This window comes from Labrus bergylta, chromosome 2, assembly GCF_963930695.1.
Source record: "Labrus bergylta chromosome 2, fLabBer1.1, whole genome shotgun sequence".
NCBI lineage: Eukaryota > Metazoa > Chordata > Actinopteri > Labriformes > Labridae > Labrus > Labrus bergylta.
This window is the reverse complement of record NC_089196.1, coordinates 13,677,648-13,700,159: the sequence shown is the minus strand read 5'-3', so window position 1 is coordinate 13,700,159 and position 22,512 is coordinate 13,677,648. Positions and strand designations below refer to the sequence as shown.

The 22,512-nt window shown below is 40.4% G+C and overlaps 1 protein-coding gene across 1 annotated transcript in view; it reads left to right on the top strand.

Annotated features, from left to right (window-relative positions):
* The first annotated feature begins 6,595 nt into the window (after positions 1-6,595).
* Positions 6,596-22,512, top strand: part of si:dkey-40c11.2 (drebrin-like protein A) — a 31,004-nt gene continuing 15,087 nt past the window's right edge. The window contains exon 1 of the mRNA XM_065965242.1: positions 6,596-6,926. Within this exon, the coding sequence (XP_065821314.1) occupies positions 6,835-6,926 (92 nt within the window). The 5' untranslated portion in view covers positions 6,596-6,834. The remainder of the gene's footprint in view (positions 6,927-22,512) is intronic.

Sequence of the window (22,512 nt, the reverse complement as noted above, 5' to 3'; positions counted from 1 at the left end):
TTGTGTCACATGTTTGTTATTTTGTGTTAGTCTGTGTAGTCCATAGGCTGTCATTTTTTTTAATAGTCCTTTGTTCCACTTTATATTCCCTATTTTCAAGATATAATGTCAGGCCACTTAATAAAACAATTACAGCGTACACAGCTACTATCTTTAATGTGGAATTTTATAAATTAAAAAGGGAGCCCCATACTTTTAATTCCAATATTATATTGTATTCAAAGTAAACTATGAACACTTGTAATGACTTAGAGTAATGAAGGATTTTATAAACTAGATAAACCTTCTATACTGTAGAAAATATATACATCTAAAATCAGTGTCAAACAATGAAAGAAAACAAATTCCATTCTTTCCTTTTTTTTTTTTTTTTACTCAGGCACACAGCCGGTTCATCCATTTCTGCCACCTAGTGGACAAAACACAGCAGTGCAACTGCTTTGTGACACACAAGAAAAATCATCTTTCACTGCAATAGTCTTTGTACACATTAGAGTAATAAGTAAAATAGTATAATAATAGTAAAAGTGAATCCTTCAGATATGTGTTTTTGGTTAAAGATACAAGACAAACATGTTAAATGGAAATTAGGTTGGCAAATTGTTTCTCAAGTGCAATGGTTTTCTGGCTCTTCAATAACTTTGGCTATCTTTGAATGATTGAGAGTCAGACTGAGACCTTAAAATGGCAACGATTGTTGATATTTACTGTTTTGTGCTGCTGCAGGAGTCCTTTCACCAACCCAACATCACGTTAACTTTTATTTAGTCTTTTCTTATTTTAGTGCTCTATTTGTCCACTTTGGATATCAAAAGCAAAAATCACACAAGAGATCAAAGAGTAGACTGAGTAGGCACAACTTGCTGAGTCTTTCTCTCCCACATGCATCATCATGATCACCATGCTGTGAGCTGGGACTTTTAATAAAGTGAGTCTGTAAAAGATCACAGAGAGCCACAGAAACATGGGGGTAGTGTTGCCATGGCGATGTTTGGTGATGTGGCTGAGGATGCGAAACTTTAGACGAGGGACCGGGGAAGGTGGCTGTATAGTGGTTTGTGTCCATATGCTGTCTTGATGTGTGTGTGTGAGTTTCAGTCAGACTCTTATTGGAAAATTGAATCATCCAAACTGTGCTCCAAATATCCCTTCATACTCAGTTACCATCAGTTTCCCCTTCATTTTAGTGAATGAAGGAATTTACTACCTTGTGTTTTTTTAGTTTTTTTTTGTAGCAGGGATCTTTGCGTCATCAGGTCTTTATCATCACCGATTACAGACCTTTATGCTGCGTCAGCTGCTCTCTCTCTAGGCTGTGTGCTCATTTCCCACCAACCTTGCACAAGCTCTCTCACCGCAGCCACAGAACACATCTGTAGAGTCAAGGACATGCTCTGACATCACCACATCTGGCTCTCATTTTGCAAGGTTCTCGCTGGAGCAGATAAGAAGACCTGAATTTAAAATCCAAACACATGAAGCACCATGTTACAGTTAAGGATTGTACATTGTGCATGCTCTCCATGAGCTATACAACACATGGGCAACAAATCTGAAGGAATCAGCTGGATTTTCATTTTTGACAGCTTTTATTGTTCACAGTCTAAGATTATAAAGGGTAAGATCTTGTTTACAGAGCTCCACAAAACATTTTATTAAATAGTCTGGCTCAATTGCAAAGGTGGTATGTAAAAAAACTCAGCAGACTCTTTTTTTGATGAACCCATTACACAAAACAGACGAAAACTTTTGAAACACTCAAATCAGAATGTAATTTATCAGACAAAAAGACCACGTGACAGGCAACCCATCCTTACCTTTCTTATTCCAAAGAATCACCTCCTACAACCTTGGATTGACATAGGTCAATCAATTACCACACAGGGGGTGCTAAATCCAGCACCATAACTCCAAAGGTTTGACTTCTCCATTATCGCTGACACTAGTGAAATAGATAACATCCCTTCTTTTATAGCAGCTCATTCACTTTACTAAACGGCTCTTTACCCATTCAAAAATGAAAAATGTCTAAAAGATAACTCCAGAGCAAGAAATGGACAAAATGAAACACTCAGAAAAGAAAAACCCTTCACTTGGTATGACCCATTGATGTCAGTGATGACATCACAAACATCATAAAAGTCAGGAAGTGTTGGGCTGGCTGCTTTCAGTCCTGCATGTTGTATCTAAATAAAAGAGCACACAAAGGTAAGTATGATCAAAGAAACTATTACACTGATTAAACAGTAACAGACACATGTGCTCTGGTGTAACCTGAAACTTAATGTTAACACAAATACATCCAGGATATGAAGTGGTGCCATGTTACAGAAATGAAAGTAATTTGCCGGAAAATAAACGTGCATGAAGTAATGTTGTGTCATATACAAAATGAATGAGGGGATTTACCCATGCAGTTTGTCACTCACACACTAATACGCAGCTCACGTGTCATGGTTCTTTTAAAGAAATGCAGACTAAGCAGTAAAACTAAATAAACAAAGAAGGTACTTTGAGGAGTGACATCTAATTCCCTGTATATTTCACCTTCCCCTCAGTATGTCTCATCCATATGTTGTGGGTCCAGACCTCCCAAACGTCTGCTCCATAAACTAAACTGTCTGTTCCCCTCCACACACACACACACACACACACACACACACACACACACACACACACACACACACACACACACACACACACACACACACACACACACACACAGCTCTAAATCAGGGCCTTGCAAAGATTCATGGTCTCTTTTGTTTCAGTAATGCCTGACAATTTGTTTATTTATGCTTGTCATATATCACTGAAGCATTTGGCTGATTTTAAACAGTGAAGAATTACTGATCTTTCTCATTGTTGTGTACAAGGGACACAAAGAAAGAGAGATAAATGAACAGATACTTGGAATGCCTTGTTTTTCTATGCTTCTGATGGTGTTCGCAGAGTTAAGAATGGGATTTAAAAATTGCACCAAGCACACCAATGTACATGGTCATGCTCACACCGAGGCTCATTGGGGGAGAGAAACATCAGCGTTGTTTTGAAGTCGCATAGCTGGACTGTGACCTCACCTGGAAATCTGTTGAGAAGACACCCAGACCTGCAGAGGATGTGTAAAGTCTAGACCACTATTTTCTTTTCTAGCTCTGTAGCACACACACACACACACACACACACACACACACACACACACACACACACACACACACACACACACACACACACACACACACACACACACAGGCAAATGTTGTCTTTAACTTTGAAATGCATGTTTGCGCTTCGCCTTCGCTTTCGCCTTTCATCCAGTTTCTATTGTTTCCAGCTTTACATCCTATCTCGGCAGTTTCCTTCTCTTATCATGCTTGTTTGGCACCTGAGTTAACCTTATTTATCTTTTAAGGCAAATCATTCAATACCCAGCTGCAGGTATATTTGTGTGTTCAGCTTTTAGATTAATGTGTGTACACTACAATAACTTCAACTCAGCTGTATCATCACAACTAGTGATCCTCTCCCACACACACTTCATTATCCACCTCCAGAGGAGCAATAACAGACTCCTCTACTGAGCTCAGCATTACCACAATGGGGGAGGTAGAGGTAGGACCCCCAAAACGTACTCAGTCTGTTAAAGTAAAAACACATGTTCTAAAGTAATTAGATAGATATAGAAAATCTAATTTAAGGTATTTGCTACAGGTAGTTAGTTGTGTTATTTAAGTCATGCACGTACATGTGTCAAGCCAGAATGCTCTTTTGAAATGCAAAAGGCCGAAATCTGTCTTCTTATTGCTTGTGCATATTAAAACACAAGGTTACACATTTACACAGGGTGACACAATTAAAAAAAAACATTAAACATGCTTAAAACAGAATATCTATAAAAACTGACTCAACAAAGAGCTAGGAGGGCATCAGGTTTTTGATGGAGAATATTCATTATGTGTTGAATTCAAAGTGTCTTTACTTCTAAAACACTTTAAAAGTTGCATTTTTAAAACATTTGTCAAAAAAGCGTTGATTTTCTCAAACATAAATTCACATAGTAATGCTTTATAATAATAATGTGTGGATTCCTTTCTTAATCCAGCTGTATTTTTTTTTACAAAATATGAAACCAGAAAAACAAGAAGACAGCTTTAATGTTGGCTTAAAATCCTCATATAATATGTTGCAAAACAAACAGTATATGGGTACTTCTCATGTCTCTTATTTTTCGTTTCCTCTCTCCTCGATCCTCGTTTGAACCGGAAGTTGTACCGTGCCGCCATGATGAAGGATGTCTGAAGTCGCTTATTTTGGCAGAAACTATGTCTACAGGGAGACCTTTCCCTGCCGTTTGCATATATATGCTGTAATATTTGAAGATTTCAATGAAAACACATTCGCCCATGTAACACACTCTCTTGACACTTGGCAATAATCGCTCTTATAATTTTGGACAAATTCCAGCAGCTTAAACTGTAAAACAGTAAATTTACAAGACAATGAGATGATGTCATAGGAAAGGCTGTATTTAGGACAACCTGAGAAGATTACAACCATTACAGCCAGTCGAACACATGTAACTACTGTTTGTCAGCACATGCTCAAGTCTATGAAGGAGGTATGCAATCCTTTGCCTCTCAAAGTGTGCAGAATTAAAAAGTGTAAGAGAAGTGTAGGACAACAGCAGGATAAAGTTCACTGTGACCCCTGAACCCAAACCCATCTCTGACCTTTTGACCCCAACCATCAGGTTTGAGAACACATAAACCTGCCATGCAAGCCCCATGCAGGGAAACAGGATTTGGTCTAATCCATGCCTACAAGGAAGTGGTTTAGTTTGTCAATTCAGAGGTAATTGTGATTTGTATGTTTTGCAATCCCACACATTATTTCAAGGAACACTCACATTTACAAGGGCTCAAAGTCAGAGAATTCTCTTAGAGACTTGTTCTTAAATCGATTCAAAATTAAAGAGAGATCTGGTAGACTTTTAGACGATGTGTCATGTGGTCGGACCACTCAACACTCTGTCACCCACACTCTGTTAGTTCAGACTTTGCCAGGAAGGCAGGAAGCTGCACACAAAAAACAGTGACAATTAGAGAAGGAGTTTCAGTAAATGAGTTTAACCCCCCTCCACCCATTAGGACATACACACAAACACACACAGACAAATACACAGTCTTAATTCCCACTGGTCATACAATCATTCCTACATTTAGACCCCATCTCCAACAACAGCTACCACCGCACCCCAGCAGAGGAAATGCCAAAGTCCTCTGAAGTGGAGCATAACAGCTCTGCCGTTCACATCCACAAAGAAGGACCAAGAGGGCAGGAGAGCCTCTAATAGCAGGAAGTTGTAAGAATAATAGCGACGTGGGGATGTCATGCCCCCTGTCCTTCTGGCATGCAAGCTTTGGCCAAGACAGCAGAGTTTGTATGCTTGCTTGTACAACTAATGCAACATATTTCACACAAGTTACAGCAAGAGAATTCCGGGTTGAACGCTTTTGTGGGAACCATTTATGCTTCGCTACACATACAGCCGCACAGTAAAGGCTTAACATTAGATATGATGCCATATTTGTGTCATTTTGTCACACTTTTTTTTTTAACAGAATGCCTGGCAGGCTTTATGACTTGCCAGTAAAAGTGGTTTGTAATCAAATGTCATGAGGTCAAGACCAAGCTGATCCTGACACATCAGAAAATAAAAACCTGTGACTTTTATCCCCTACATCTGTCCTGGATTATCTAAAAATGGCTGCTAAGTAAATTACTGAGCTCAGGAACATTCCCATAATCCAAAGTCTTTAACCCTAATGCTGCTGTCCCACAGGTGAACACTGGTGTGTGTGTGTGTGTGTGTGCTGGCATGTCTGGAGAGAGTTTGGCTAGAGTTCACAGGTTATGGGTATGTGAGCCTTTGCATCAGTGCATGGCAGCGCTTGTGTGTAACATGGTTTTGTGTGTGTGTGCGTCACTGCTGGGCAGTCATTGCACAGACCCCCAGCTGTTTTTAAACACTGAAACAGCCTCTCCTTCTTTTCGCTGCCTGCTTTGGACTCAGTTCCCATGAAATTGGCCCTTCTTTGGCTTGTTCTCAGATTGTCTGCACTGAAGGCTTCTCTGGAGTGGGGACCAGTAAGGGCCAATTCAAAGAGAGAGAAAAAGAAACTGACAGATCCAGGGATGTGGCCCAGCCCCTTTAGACCCTTTAATAAACATCAACAATACTGCCTGGAATTTAAAAAAAAAAAGGTTAGAGCTCATTTACTGTCTTATTTTTGAATTAATTACAAAGCAAAAATGATTGTATTGTCCCATGCTTCCGACTGTTGGCCATCATTCATTAGTAGCATGATTATGAAATAGTATGCACCTAGGCAATTTATTGCGCAGGAAAGCTGTTCCATATAAACCAATATTAAGTTGATTATGGGGTAAAGTATGCACGTATGATCAGTACAAGTAAATAAGTTGTTAAGTTTCTTTAGAGTGACCCAGCTTGCAGTGAAGTCATTATGCTTTCCACTCTCTCAACGGGAGGTGGGGCTTTTTAGTGCAAACTTCTCCTTCTCCGCTGCACAAAGACCAGTGTGCAGTCTCAGTCTCCTCCACACTGAGTGCGCAGCGCCTTCACAGAACTCTCCAGTTTGGAACTTAAACCCCACACTGCATGAACTTGCAAACCTCCGCTGCTGTTTTCTTGCCTGTGAACGACCTTAAGTGTACCGCTGTGGCAGTTTTCCAGCAGATAGTCGGACCCCGAAAAGCGTCGGGACCAGTGAATAGAGAAGCTGCGGGAGTGGTCTGGAAACTCTTGCCATCATGAGCACCCGAGGGGTCGACCTTGATACCTACAGTCTGTCGCTGCTCACAGCCAAAGAGGACATCCTTAACCCCCGGTCCTCCACCAACTGGTAACTTCACAGTGCTTTTGAACTAGACTGCATCTGGCGAATATTATCGTTTTTTTCTTCTACTTTTTGACTGCTTCAGTGTTATGAGACTATAGCCTACAAAGACATTAAGATACCGTAACTATAGTTAAAATTTCATATTCTCCAGCATAGACATATACTGTCATTATTTAGTCGTTTACGCATAATAAAATGCTCGTAAGCAGAGGCTTGATTTCGATTAATCCAATGAGGGCAACTAAGTTGCCAACGCAGGGACTGCACGCAACCTGTACTATATTTACGTGCAGCAGTGACTAATGCATCCAGGCTTGTTAATTAGCACAGCGAGTGCTGTGTTAAATTGTGGCTAGTCGTCCATTACGCACGCCAGGCGGCTGGTGTGGACGGCACCTGGCCGGCGGCCCAGTTTGTCCTGCGCTCCATGACTTTGCTTTTCTCCACCAGGAGCCGTGAGGCTTCATTCTCTGTGCTGCAGGATCACGTTTCTGCTCTTTGTGCTGATCTCTGACAGGGTTTGTCTTTCAAGGAGAGGCATTTAAATTTGACAGCTTGCACACATGAGGAACATCCACATAAAAATATATAAAAAAAGATAATGATGATAATGATAATATCAACCAATAACTAAGATGTCTATAAATAAGATGTGCAGAGTTTTGAGAACCCATACACTATTTAAATGACCATTCAAGAATAAGTAAACACAAAGAATTTCTAGCTCACAGTTTAGAATCGACTGATCTTTAACATCAAATGTTGACATCATTTGTGATTAATTCTGCTCTGACATGTGTGAGACCTCATCATGCTACAACCTGACCACCTGATACCTCCCTCATTCTGTTACTTTGCCACAGGGTCTGTTACTATGGTCACCCATTCATCTTTTCCAAACATCAACACTCAACCTATTTTTTTCTTCTTCTCTTATGCTGTCTTTGAATTTGCGATATTGTCATCTCCATCGACTTCATGTTTTCATTGGCAATACTCAGGTAGAGCAGGAAGAAAAAACATCTGTTGTACTTTGATATTGCTCTTCAGGTGTCCACTTGTTTTGATGTACCATAGGTATACTTAAAGGAAGTGGGCCAGGGCCCACACACACAAACACATGTTCTCGTGGAAGTAGAGGACTGATGCGGTCCATCTCTTTTTCATCGTCCTCTGCCACAGGGCTTTGCTGCCCACTTTCCTTTTACCTTCTTCTAACCTCTTCATGATGAGATGGGACTTGGAGTTATGAGATCCAGCTCAAGTGAACTCAGTCCGAGTGAACTGTTGTCTTCAAAAAATTTGTGGAAAGAAAGAAATTCTCCACCCAGGCAGAAATTGCTCAGTTTCCATTCTTTCTTGCATTTGGAAGATCTTAAAAAGTTTCCACATTTAGTATCATTATGGAGGTTTTGTCCCAACACCTCCATAATGATATACCACGTATTTCAAGATGCATGCACATGTTTGGTTGTACTTAGAAGATAATAAAATAAGAAGGAAAAAGAAAGAGAGAGAGAGAGAGAAATCCCCCAGCATTCCCTAAACCCACTTGGCTAAATAACTCTGCTGTGACTGAATTGAGAGGTGGGAGGGGGACAGGATGATGTCATGATTCCCACTGTCAAACCGCAGACGAGCCAGCAAGTGTGTGTCTGTGTGCACTGAAGGGATTTTATAAGCGTGCATGTGAGTTTGCATGTGAATGTATTTGTGTCATGGTGTGCATATGCATCCTGCAGGGACTATTAAAGTGAGTCGGGGCTGTTGAGAAGTTTGCATGGGGTTGAAGGGTAGGAGGCTGGTTTTGCCAAACCATCCCGCCCCCACTACGTGGCCTTGAGGTTCCTATGTGTATTATCTAATGACCTTGTGTGTCCTGAATGGGAAACAGACCCTTTGTGGGTGAGGCTGTGTGAAGAAAAGAATAGCAATTGCAATGCATTCGTCATTCAGACCTCTTGGCTCAACATGCAGCCTTGGAGGTCTCCCCTCGGTCTCTAACACCACCGAGGACTGCGAAGTGTCTCACTTGTGGGTTGGAATTATACTATCTGCATGTGTTATGTTTTTGTGTGTGCTTGTAGACACAGGAAAAAGGATAACTGTAAAAAAGCTCTTCCCAAGGACATTGTGTAATCCTCCGAACAGGAAATTCCTCCAATTCCTCACCACAGAAACCACATTTATGTCCAGTTTACACCCAAATAAATGATTCAAATTGGCACTTTAGGTGAGCTCACTGTTGTTATTGTGTTTTTTAAAGCAACAATGCAGAGTTCTTTTATTTAGGCCTTTGTGTTTCAAAAGTTCTCTTGCTTGTTATTTTTCTTTTTACAGTACTATTAAACACCCCACGTCAGTGGTTCATTCTTCACATGTTAAACACACACTTTCTACTTGGCCAATAGCATTTTGTAAATAAGAGCAATTTTCCAAAGCAGCAAAATGCATTGCCAGGGGTGTCATCTTGCCAAGTATCACATAGTGCAGCAACCAGTTAAGAAGAAAAATCAGTTCAGACAAATGATTGTACAAAGCATATCCGATGGGAATTCCTATTGAGCTGTGGAGCAGTTTGAACTCTATTCATCAGATTGGGGCGTGGGCTGAATCCAAACATCTGTGGGCCCTGGTGACTTTGTACACACCTTCATTAAGACATCTATCTTGCAGTCCACATTTTGATACTATGTGCTTTAGTTCTAAGTGTATCAGCGTGTTCTCTTGCAGGGATCATTACAGGCAGTGACACATTAAGTAAATATCTGATTCATTGTAGTAACAGAGAAAATCAGTCCAGTGAAGCTTGTCTCTATTCATCACAGGTCAAAAGTCTAGTTCTAGAATTAGGTCAGATATGACTAAATCATTTACTGGCCATATTATGCTCAGAGACGTTGTGCCCCCCCCGATTCATTATTAATTTGAATCAGAATTAACTGTAAGGGACTTTGAGAAATACTTAACCTTTAATAGAAAACTCTAACATTGGATAAAAACCAACCAGATATACCGTATATAATACTGGCCTCCACTTCTGGTGCCTCTCTCCGGGGGCTTCTGGCTCATCCTACACTTTAAATTAGCTAATCATATGAGTGTCTGTTGTAACAATTGTAATAATTGTGTCCATCCTGTTTGTAAAACTGGCTGTGCGTTCTTTTGTGAGCTATCCTGAGGTGTCCTGTTATTGTAAATTGGTTTGAGTTTTTTGTGAGTAACTGTCTTAGAACTTCCTGTACAGATACATCCAGTATATTGACATAGATCGTATTGCTGATATGTTGATTAATGTGCATTTCCCCTTATTCATAGCAGAACTATAGCTGCAGTGTGATCTGCGATGGTCATGGATATAACAGATATTAGTTTTCTGTTTTAAAATTGTTTTGAATTAGAAATGCACCTCTGGCAAAACCTTAAGTAATCAATATGTTACACTGTTGCAGCTGTTAAAAACATTCCTCCATATCATCATACAAAAGTTAATTTAAACTTTGGAATTCAGAAATTAACTAGATTCAGAAAACAAGTGTGACAGACCTTTGTTGTATTTTTTCTTTAATTTTGACCTTCTGTGGGAAACTGAAGTAATCAATCATACTCATTTTCATTCGAGAAACAACACCCAATCCTCTTCTCTGCAGGGCCTTTGAGCTCATGAGAAGGGACTCTGGTGACGATAAAGGCAGCAGGCTTTATTTCAGTGCAGGCCCGGGGTGTTTGTGTTGCTGCTACTTGCCAGAATTTCCACAGGCTCATGCATGATTAACCACGACCTAAAGAGCTCCCGTGTCTAAAGTTACGTCGTATGGAAGACACCTGTGTGGGGACAAGATGGGAGGGAGGCAAAAAAGTACTGCCATTGTGCATGAATGCTTACCGAAGTGCGCCTGCATGTGTGCGAGTGTGCATTATTTACTGACTGCAGAGGGAGATTACAGGTGGAAGAGTGTTATGTTATCTTGTTTGTAAAGATAAATAACCCTATCATCACACTGTTATCAAGAAGTTACTGCTTAAACTTCCCTGAATATGTTCTGCTTTTTCAGTTCTCTTATGAAAGGTCAACTGAGGGTGAAAACTCTATCACCTTTCAATGTTTGAGCTGATGTGTTATCCTTATCCATTTTAGTAAAGGTTGTCATTGATGCTATGTTAAAACAATTCCTTCTGACCACCTGACTCTGCAGTCTCACAGGAAGAAAACAAGCAGTCTGGTTGGCTTCCTCTGGCTGTTCAGGATAAGGCTTCAAAGGTTGCTCACAGTGTTGATACAGGCTGGATAGTAATGTTTGATCGATCGCTATATAAATAGCGGTATATTTTAAATGGCTGGTCACACAATGGTTTGCCTGGACTATTGCCTGCTCTTTGCTGAGCTGCTGTCTCTTTCTGTTAGATAGGTTAGATGTCTGTGTGAAATGGATCTCCATCGGTTTCTAAAGACACATTCATCTTATCACATATCCTACTATTTTTAGTGTGAACCATTGCATCACCAGTTTTGATGTGTTTCAGTTAACCAAAAGGATAATGAATGAGCCTTAAAATCCAATATAAGGGCTCCCATTGATACCATGGTGTTCACAGACAATGTAAGAGGCAGTCATGAGAAACATACATTTTAGGGGATGCCAATATTGTCAAACTTTATGATTTTTTTTTTAGTGTGGTGATTGAGTAAAAAAAAACAATCTGGATTATTAATATGTTTGATGAGAATCAGAGATGTTAATAAAAGTTTAGCTTCTCATCTCCAAGCATCTAGAGTCAGTTTTAATCAAAAGCATAAAACTTCATGCTGAGCTCTCATTGGTTCGTAGCCGGGAAGGGGCACAAGTATTACACAGTTCAAGTGGTTGTTGTGTGACATTTGAGCAACATGGGCATGTTCCTGTTTTTATAAATGTTTAAAAAGCTATTTTCCACCACAAACACACTCCCTGTTTCAAAGATACTGTACAGGGTTTGCACCTTTGCACTTTCCACAGAATAACCTCAGCTTTCCTATTTGCTTGTGTGAGCATGTCTGTAGGTGGCATGTTGGAAGATGATGACAATGAGGGCTGTAATAGCTGGTATTTGAATGTCTGTTTGGATGAACTTAGTAAATGATTCAAACAGGCCCCTGAAAATATTGTTTAGATCCATCTGAGGTCTTAGATGGAGCTGCGTGGTAATAGTAGGTATCAGGCATGATGAGGCCTGACTGCAGGAGGTTATTCTCTTTGTGTAATGGCGAAAACTTAAGGGTGCAATACTGCCAATTCACATGTTGAGGTGTGACTTGTAACTGTCCTGTAAAAGAAAGGACGTTAATAATGTGTCATGACTTGGTGGCACTGCAGAGCTGTTATTCTTCCTTGTGTTGCCTTGTTAAATCATTCAGACAAACAAACTTCTAACTAAGATATGGCATCCAGCATTTGCGTGTTTCTTCTCTGCTTGTCATAGACGTTTTAAACACCATCATCACCACATCATAAACCATAACTATCTAAGTATTTCATTATTCTCACACCTGACCTTTCTGTCAGAATGCTCCTTTTCTTTGTTTCGGTGCCTCTCACAGCAGTTGACCTTAATCCAGATGCCTCCTGCACATTGTTTCCACTGGAAAGCTTCTCTTTATATTATACCCACACAACCACAGTGAACACTACAAATGCTTTATTGTTTGCCTTTGCAGTTTAAGATCCAGGCTGGGAAACTCTACTGGAAAATGTTGGCTGTCTCTATGTGAAAGCAGATGCATTTTTTTCTGCAGTTGTAATGAAAAATGGAAGCTGGATTGAGGTGAATTGTTTGTTTAATCTAACTAATGAGCTGTGAGTGTTGCAGGCAGTGCAGGATTTTATGGGTGTGTCAAATAGCTGTCTAAGAACATCTGTATTTTAGTGTTTTTGCAAACATTGGCAAGAGAATGAATACAGTGTACGGTGTGTGTGTGTCTGATTGTGTGAGGCACTTTTAGGGGATGTCTGAGCAACTATTTGAAATCGAGGGACTATGCTAAACTGCTGGAGTTTACTTGTGCTTGAGTAACAACGTTTTCCTTCCCTATCTTGATGTTGTTACCTTGGTTGGTTTGCAAAATGAATGAATGAATGAATTAGGAGATGGTGAGACACAATATTCTCTTCAGCTGTTTCATCTTCGTTCCAAGTGTAGACCACAGACAGCTGTTTAGGTGCTGAAGAATTAAGGTTGGTGTAGGCAGCTTTGATGAAAAGAAATATACAAGAATTAGGTTGATTTTGAAATGATCAACTCCCCTACACACTCCTTATATTATTTTGTAAATAACTTAATTACACAGGTCCTGATATTTTCAGGAATTTAACTTTCACACATGCATATCATCAACCTTGCCTCTCGCTCGCAGTGAATGTTCCAGACTGTTACCTGCTGCATTCACACATCAGCTCAATGATACTTTATGCGGACGTTTTACTCGGACAAAAAGTCTTCTTCAATCTTAGGTAAACTGATTCAGCAGTGTCCTTTCACATATGCATTCTATTCAGTGTCGGGGAAATTCTCAGGAGTGCAGGGCATGTGTGAAAGGGGCTTTACATTGTGAGTGTACGAGATCATTTCATACCTTGTTTGCCTTAGCTGGTGGAAAAAAAACAACTTTTCTCATTCACAATTAATGCATGGGCAGAATGAGGACAGACGGGTATTTATGGACAGGCTGATTAGCCTTCCAAACACCCATCATTTATTTTTTTCAAAAAAAAAAATGATCAAACCGGCTTACAGTATCTCAATGTTTTCCCTTTTTCGTCAAAGCATTTATTTTATTGATTGCTGTCAAGAAATCTTTTGGAATTTTAACAAATAGAGCAAAACAATTCTTCTTAACAAATTGCTTTCCATGTAGCTTTAACGTACAATACATATGGACCTAGAATCAGCCTTTATATAATGTTCAATTCTTATCCAGAAAATACTCAAATTTCATGTGTCCTCTCTTCTTTCTGGCATCTTTAGCTCCTGAAGTATCCAGAGCCTCATTGAAAGTTGCAAAAGGTGTAACAAAGTGCACATGGTCATGTTTTCTGTTGCTATGACCCGTCTATCAGTGAGCCTGCCAAACTCAGCACTCAGAGTCTGACAGAATCTGATACTCTGAAAGACCAAAACATATTTATTGTCCTTCTCTTAATTATTGATTTGATCAGATAAACACATTTACACTGTCACTGATATCTTATCCAATTATATAAAATTCAAAAACATATTGTCCAATTGTCCTGCTACTGTTTGTGATCATCAGCTGTCTTTGCTGCCTCATCACCATGGTTACAGAGAAGCGCCATGGTTATAAACACAACAGTCTGGGGTTAACTATATTAGCATCTTACAGGGCCTTGACTGGGAACTCCACTTTTCCTTTCTCTTTCTTATTTGTTCACTTGCTGCTAGTGCGATCAGGGCTGTGGGTGAGATGAGGCGATTCGGGGGGCTCCGTTGTCCTGACGACCCTTGTGGGAAAGCTTGGTTGTTTGTTAAGGGAGACTGAATAAAGCGGGTTAGATGAGTGGAAAAGGGCTGGGGAGGCTGGGAAAGGGGGAGAAAAATAATAGGCAAGGGCTTTAGATAAGAAATATAGAGGAATAACGAGATGAGGAAGTAGCAAGAGGGAGGAATCAGCCAAGAATTACAGTGCATAAAGACAAGGTGAAGTTGGGGGGAGTGACGGAGCAAAGAAGATGGTAAGATGAGAAGAGGACAGGTGGAGGAGGAACAGGAGGAGTACGATCAAAGCTTTAAGAAGGGCAGCAAAATGAGGTCTAAGTGGACATGTGATACTTGAGAATTTGCTTTGATGAACTGAAGGAAATGAATGAAGATAAGAAGTCATCATGTTGTTACTGGTCCTATTATAACTTAGATATGGTGACAGGAGACAGGAGGCTTGTGTGTGTGTGTGTGTGTGTGTGTGTGTGTGTGTGTGTGTGTGTGTGTGTGTGTGCGTGTGCGTGTGTGCGTGCGTGCGTGTGAGAGTAATGTAGTATTGGAGTGTGATTCTGCATGCACAGGAAATGCCAGAGAAATCCCAAAGGACCACAATTTTGGAGTTTTATCTCCTCTCCTCTCCTCTCCTCTCCTCTCCTCTCCTCTCCTCTCCTCTCTTCTCTTCTCTTCTCTTCTCTTCTCTTCTCTTCTCTTCTCTTCTCTTCTCCTCTCCTCTCTTCTCTTCTCTTCTCTTCTCTTCTCTTCTCTTCTCTTCTCTTCTCTTCTCTTCTCTTCTCTTCTCTTCTCTTCTCTTCTCTTCTCTTCTCTTCTCTTCTCTTCTCTTCTCTTCTCTTCTCCTCTCCTCTCCTCTCCTCCATACTTATACTTAGGTGTAAATTCTGTTGTCACCCCCCCCCCCCCCCCCCCCCCCCCCCCCCAGCTTTACTTCCCAGCTAGACACATAACAATTTACCCCATAGAGACCCTTTCTTTAAGACACTCGCCCCCAATAACCACATATTCCTCTGCCCCCTTGGAAACCTCCCACACACTCAGGGTGTTTCCCTTTGTGTGCTATTGTTTAAAGTGCCCCTACTAGCCTGCTCATTTATACCTATCTACATCCCCTGGTGCTTTTCATCTTTTCCCCAGCGTGAACCCCATCTTGTCGCCATCACTCTCTCTACCCTCACATCAACTCACCTATCTTAAACACACACTTGCAAGACATTGTACCACATGTACCCATCTTTACCTAACCCTTGAACACAGAATTGTACTACAGTTTTAGCCTCAAAGTGCTGCTGTCTTTTCCAACAAGTGCAAAAGTTATGCAAAACTGAACAATTTTAGCAACTCTTGTCGTCTGAAAAAGTACCTCATATCTTATTGTGAAGCCTTTCCTGTATATGCATTGATAGTATTTTCTGAAACACAATCTTCTCATATTTATTTTTACAATCAAACTAACAGAACAAATGTCATCAGGGTTTTTCAACAGTGTGTAATGTCTTACAGTGACTTGGTGTGCTGTTAACAGGCATTACAGTTTTTTAAAAATAAATAATGAATCTTATTTTTGATGGGCTCATAATGTTTTGATTATGCATTATTGTCATGTTGAAGCTATGTCATCAATATTCATTTGTGTCTATTTCATTGCTAGTTAGAAACTCCTCACAGGTTGATTAAGTAAAATATGATTAGGACAGAAAACACACCAGCATCCTCTCTTATCAGACCTCATTCTTCATATCACACAACAGGCGAGGTCTGTTTCCACGTTCTGTGTTGAAAGATACCTCGTGCTTTGAAAACAAGTGTGACAGAGTTTCTAAAGTTCCAACCTTTCAAAAGTAAAAAAAACCAAAACAAATACGTCATATAGGGTCATAAATATTGCCCTCAAATTCTATCTTTACAATTTATGTTATAATTGATGTATTTATGTTACGATTTACAAAAAACCCTGTCACACGCATACACAAACTCATACACTTGCATGTCTTGATGGTGCAGATTAGATTACATGGAGAGAAATGTGGTAGTCAGTTAATTACTGTGTGCATCTTCATACAATAACGGGTTAATGTTAACAGTGGATTAAGTCACAGCTGTAACAGGAGACAGACAGATCCACCACTTCACACTGCCTCACAGTTCATCACCTGATTGTATAGTGTCATTGTTGTTTCACGAGGTTTTGAATGGACATCTCGCCACACAGCCGCATGTTTGTTGTGTCTCTTTCTGCCTTTGTCCATGCCTCGCTCTTTTCCATCCGCCTCCGCACACAGAGGGCCGCTTCCTCTCACTGCTCCTTGGCAGAGAGTTAATTACTTATTTGTTTAGTTTGTCATATTGTAAACTTCTCTGGCTCTGTGTTTTGCTGAGAAGCGAAGTTTTTCCTCCCTCCCCTCCTCCTGTCAGCATTCCTTCCAGTCTCTCCCTCACTCTCCGCCTCTCACCCCCACCCCACCACAACCCACCCCCCAGCCACCACACTGGCTGATATTATATGCTCCCTGTCTTTCCCCCCAAATTCTACTGCATTTAATTAACCTACACTTTCTTTTCTTTCTTATAATTTTGTCTTCCCTGGCCTCTGTCATTTCTTCTACTATTTACCCGTTTCTTCAGGCCAAATAGCTGCAGTGGTCTGTAATAGTCTCCAGAGGAGTCTGCTGTGTCCTCCACCCAGTCAAATAACACAGATAAGTGAGTGTTACTCAGAGGGAGGATCTGAGCAACTTTTCTTATGGGGCAAATATGACGCCAACCTACATTTCACATTGACTTACACAGCTGTCTGTTTCATGTGGCGTTAAACATGATTTATAAACTGTATTAGACATTCTCTAATATCTAATGTAGTATAAAAAAAGCTTGGGCATCTAGATGTGCTACTCACAACATTCAAGTAGAAACAAATCATTTATAAACTAACAAGTAGAGCCAAAGCTGCGAGGAACCACCTTACAAAAACAGTTGTGACTTTGGGTGATTTAAATGAGGTCAGAGTTTCACCCCAACATGTCTCACTCCTGTCAGAAATGTACAGAAATATTTGAAGCCTGAAGAGCAAGCAGTCATTTTTGGATTGTGAGGGTCAAAGAGCCCTGTACGCTTACTATATTTCTTGATGTCTATTGATAAAATAAGACTTGAACCAGAAACCAGACATGTCTATGTGATGTTTACATTTGTTTATGTTTCTTGAGATAAGAAAGGCAAACCTTTTTTTGTAAGCTTTCAGTTTTTACGGCTTCTATAGGCAGGTGGGTTTAACATGATGCATAGCTGGTTTTGTGCTTATTTCCTTATCCTTCATTATATTTATCTAAAAAACTTTAGATAAGTCTAGACTGTTAAGTATAACCCTTTCATCTACTCTAACACTGCTGTAAATTACTGAATGTGAAGCTTTGAATGAATCCAACTTTGTGTGTGTGTGTGTGTGTGTGTGTGTGTGTGTGTGTGTGTGTGTGTGTGTGTGTGTGTGTGTGTGTATGTCAAGCGAGATATACTTACAGTCCAGTTGTCTGGTGTTAATGGTGTTGATTGGGGCTTGGCATGGTTCGGTAATTGGATCAAGGTTTCTGTGCTAGGCACCAGCATCACATCATAACCCTCACACAGAGCCTCTGCCAGGTTAATGTAAGACCTTTTCCCAGAGCCAGCTTCACTCCTGGCACAGTAATACACGTGTAGGAGACCAGACAGTCTAAGTTTTATAATAAGAATAAGTATTTTTACATGATTTTGTTTTATGTAGTCCTTGTCAATCAAATCTTACTGGGAGAGGGGCATGTTGAGTATAAACTTGGGATGTAATGAATGCAAAGAGATATTACACCTTGGATTATCAACTGCTGCTTGAGAATGTTTGGTTTGTATACATATGAGCTTTTCTCTTTGCTTTTTGAACACTGCATGTCTCATGACTCTAACAGCACATCAATGATTTTTTATGTTCCGATGAGCAACACATTTAAATGTTAATGCAATGTTCCTGTTCATTTGAAAACAAGTTACATTTCATTTGTAAATATTACTTCACTTATGTAATTTTAAGATTTCCTCTGGGAGTCTTTTGGTTCCGTGTTTCTATCCCCTCTTTCTCTGCAGATCTTATTAAGGGGCCCTGTAGCTTGGTCTGTTGGGATTACAGGTTACAGCCCACTCTCTGTAGGGCACCTGACTGAACTCTGGAGCAATGCAGAGAGCCATGAGTATGGGGACCAAGACAAAACCTTTTTTTTAATGCTTTTCCAATCTCTATTTTTCCATTCAGCCTTCCCTGTTCCCTAGCTGTTTTTCAAAAGAGATTGTTGCACATTTTCTCAATATTTCTCCCTCCTTATTGTGTCTCTTTTGTTCTCTTGAGCAATCTTCCTCTGAGTAATCTAGGTCATTGCGGGATATTAGGAAAGCACAGAGCAGCAGTGTTAACATAAACATCATCCTTCAGCATCAGTCTACATCATATTGACATTCATGTTTTGATTACGGAACCTGGTTAATACTGAACAGTCTGCATGCTGTTCCTTGTATTGATTAACTTTAAATACAAGGTGAAAACCGAATGAAAATGTTTTACGTTTTTAAGTGAAAATAAACCCATCAATATATTTGATCATAGCATTACTCATATGTCTCTCTGGTATCCAGTGTCAGATTTGAAGTCATGACGTTTGATTGGATGCATCACTGTACTGCATGAAATTCACAGGCCTCTAAACCAAACAAACATTATTCTATTATTTCTTTGTCCGTTTCTCTTCTTCTCAGTCACCCTCTGATTCCATCACTTCCTTTCTTACTCATATTTCCTAACCTCTTCCCATAAACCGCCACATGTTTCAGCAGTCCAGACGGACGGAGGAATGTGTGTACTGCTGGGGTCGCCGCATGGACACTATATGAGCAACATGCCGAACGGGGTGGGGGACGGCATTTTCAGAATTGCATTTGGCTGGACTTTTTTTGCCCATGTTTGGTGAGAGGAAATGAGTGCTGTGTGCATAGGGGATGTCTCTGAGTTCCCCCCACTCTCCAACACAGACGGAGAGGTAGACAGGCTAAAAATAGCTCTGAGGGCCCAGGTCAGCTTCGAGCCAAGAGTAAGAAGTTGGGGGTCTTAGCAAGGAGGAGAGAAAAACATATGATGTAAAATGAAGTGAACAGAAAGAAGCTTGTTGAAGGCAAAATTAAAGTGTGAAAGAAGTATGGGCATGAAATATGCATTCAAAAGAGTACGCTTTTAATATCACAGATCTTGATAAATGTCTGACAGAGTCTGTTGGACCACTGTGGATGTTTTTGCAATATGTTATAGGGTAAGAGCAAGAAAGAAGGACAGATCTGATGGAGAGCTTAATCTTGGCAGTGAATTCTGGCCAGAGCTCCCAACCTCTCATCCATTTTCTCATATCTTTCTCTTCATGCACCGTTTATCATACCTCCACAGTGTGCACTACCACAAATCTCTCATATCTCCCCCGCTGGCAAAGATGAACTGAATAAAATGACCTATGAGCCCACGAGATCCTCCTGTCAAAGAGACACAGAGGGAAAGAATTGTTGGGACGAGGGAGAAAAGATGAGGGTGAGATATCGCTTCAGTTTGTGAAAGAGGTATGATACATACCAGGATTAGAAGTTGATGGGAAAAAGATACGTGTTATAAGAGACAGGGTCAGAATAATGAATTTGCAGTAATAATGATTGTAAGATATCAACATAATATGTGCAGAGTAAGAATACGAGATATTGTTATTGGCTCTGGGTCCCACATGTGTTCTTATAGGTTCTTTGTGCTCTTTCTTATTGCACAATGTGCTCAATTGCAAAGGAATGTGTTCCTCAACAGCATCAAAGCAGAGCTGTTGGGGAGAAAAAGGGATAGAAATCTTTGTAGACAGTACAATACAAGAAAAGGGTGTACATTATGTTCAAATATTTCCTGTATGCTCACACAGTGGTGTACAAACAAGGCAGCTTCTCCACCAGAGCTGAGCATCTGCTTCTGTCATGTTCATCTCGAAATGGTAGAGCCTATAATGTTTGGAGGTATTACTGTGGTAGTCCAAAACAAACCATTGTTACTGGCTAGAGCTTACAATATGTGTTTGTGTGTGTGTATACGTGTTTGCCTTTATATACTAGATGTTTGTCTTTGTCTTAGTTGAGTTGCAGTTTATTTGTTCATTTAAGCATTGGCCGGCTTGCTGTGGTAGTGTTGCACAGAATCAATTCATCATTGATAATTACTTTTTAGAAAATGTGGTCGTTTTTTTTTTTTCAGATCATGACATCATTTTTCCTACTCTTTGCCCCACCCCCTCCCCTTTTTATGCTCCTCTCTCCCCTTAATGATGGCCTCGCTCCCTTCGTTTATAATGCCTCTTCTCTTTTCTTCTTTTCTCTCCTCCACCCTCTGTCCCTCCCTCTCTCAGAGCTGAGGTCATAGCTGGCTGAGGTTGGAGGTGGGCTCGAGTACAGACATAGGAGTGTGTTTTTCTCATCAGCCTGTTTGGCTTGTAAGAAGCCTACATGTGAGAAGGAGTAGGGGTCTGTCTGCTTTGTCAGTTGGGGGAGATTTTTGTACATACGAATACTGCTGCTGCTACAAATGCATCAAAGTAGAGCTAAACTCTACAGAGAGCAAAAAATGGAGAAGGATGTCCATTTTGATTCACTTAAGGCCGCACACCATGCCAGCTAATGATCAATAATGTACACTTGTAATTGTCAACTATTATGTCAGGAAATAGCCAGGGTTCCTCTTTTTTTTTTTTTTTTGACAGATTCACAGAAAAAAGAAATAATAAAATAGCAGGTTTGATTTCAATTTGAGAATGCAGAGCATCTTTTCACAAGGTTGAACAATCCTTGAAAGTAGAATTTCAATAAAGGAGATATATTATTTGGATCAAGGCAGACAAGTTAAGAGAGATGGTTCTTCCTTTGGTAAAAACTGATTTTATAGATTTTGACCATGCTTTTGTGAAATCATTGCATTTGTGATTCCCCTGGCCTTGTAAAAATCTAATACAGAGCTCAATTCCTGAGAAAGAAAATGCCAAAAGATTTGATTTTGCAAACTACATCTTGGAAAAAGCTCCGCAGGTAAAATGAGTCTACCACAATAACACTTTTTCCACATGTGCAAGCCTGTTCTCTGTGCGTGGAGAATTTGCACATGCAATTAAGACTCTTTCAGAGGCTCAGCGATCTTTGACCTTGACTGCTCATGAATGGTGACCTTTAGGAATGTGGATTCTTGTTTAAGCTCTGGATGCTAGTGAGAGTAATTGGGGAGTGCAGAATGCTGTTTCTAAAGTTATTGTTTCTAGACTAATCTGTGCAGAGCTATGGATGATGTGGGGAACAAGAAGCTCATGTTATGCTGGAGAGTCCTTGAGAATTATTCCACATTATATCTGGAGTGATACTTGGGTTTGCCTGATGATATAATAGACTCAGAAAACAATTGTCAATATTTAAGTAGAATAGAAAAATGACAGTGCAGTATCAGCCTCCCATATGCAGGGTCTGCCTACAGATTGCTTAATAGGGTGTACAATGTGGTTATTGTGTCCTCAGCACCCTCACGCACACTCACACACACTTAGACACAGTGATTGACTTTGTCTTCCTTTGTTCTTCTGGCAGACAGAGACTTGTTGTTTCAGGGAAAAAGATTTGCTTACTGAGCAAGCTGGCCTTTTTGGGCTTGATTGATAAACATTTCTTGTTTTTGATTTAGCTTCTCTATAGTAGATTAATACCCTTTAACCCCCCCCCCCCATTTCTGGTTTTCATTCTGAACCTCAGTGACTCCCTCCTCCGATCACACATCCACCATCACACACACATACAGCCTGTTCATGTTTGGCCCATTATAATAGCTGCTCGTGCCCTTACGCTCTCGCTGCCCAGCTCCAGATGTTATTGACCCCCCCCACCCCCCACCCCCACATGGAGACACACAGGCAGACATAGACCATAGACTCATGCACATATTTGTGCTCACACACACACACAGTCCCATAAAGCTTCACCAATTCTTCTCTTTACAGGCAGCCTTGTAAAGTCACACACACATTCACCCCCA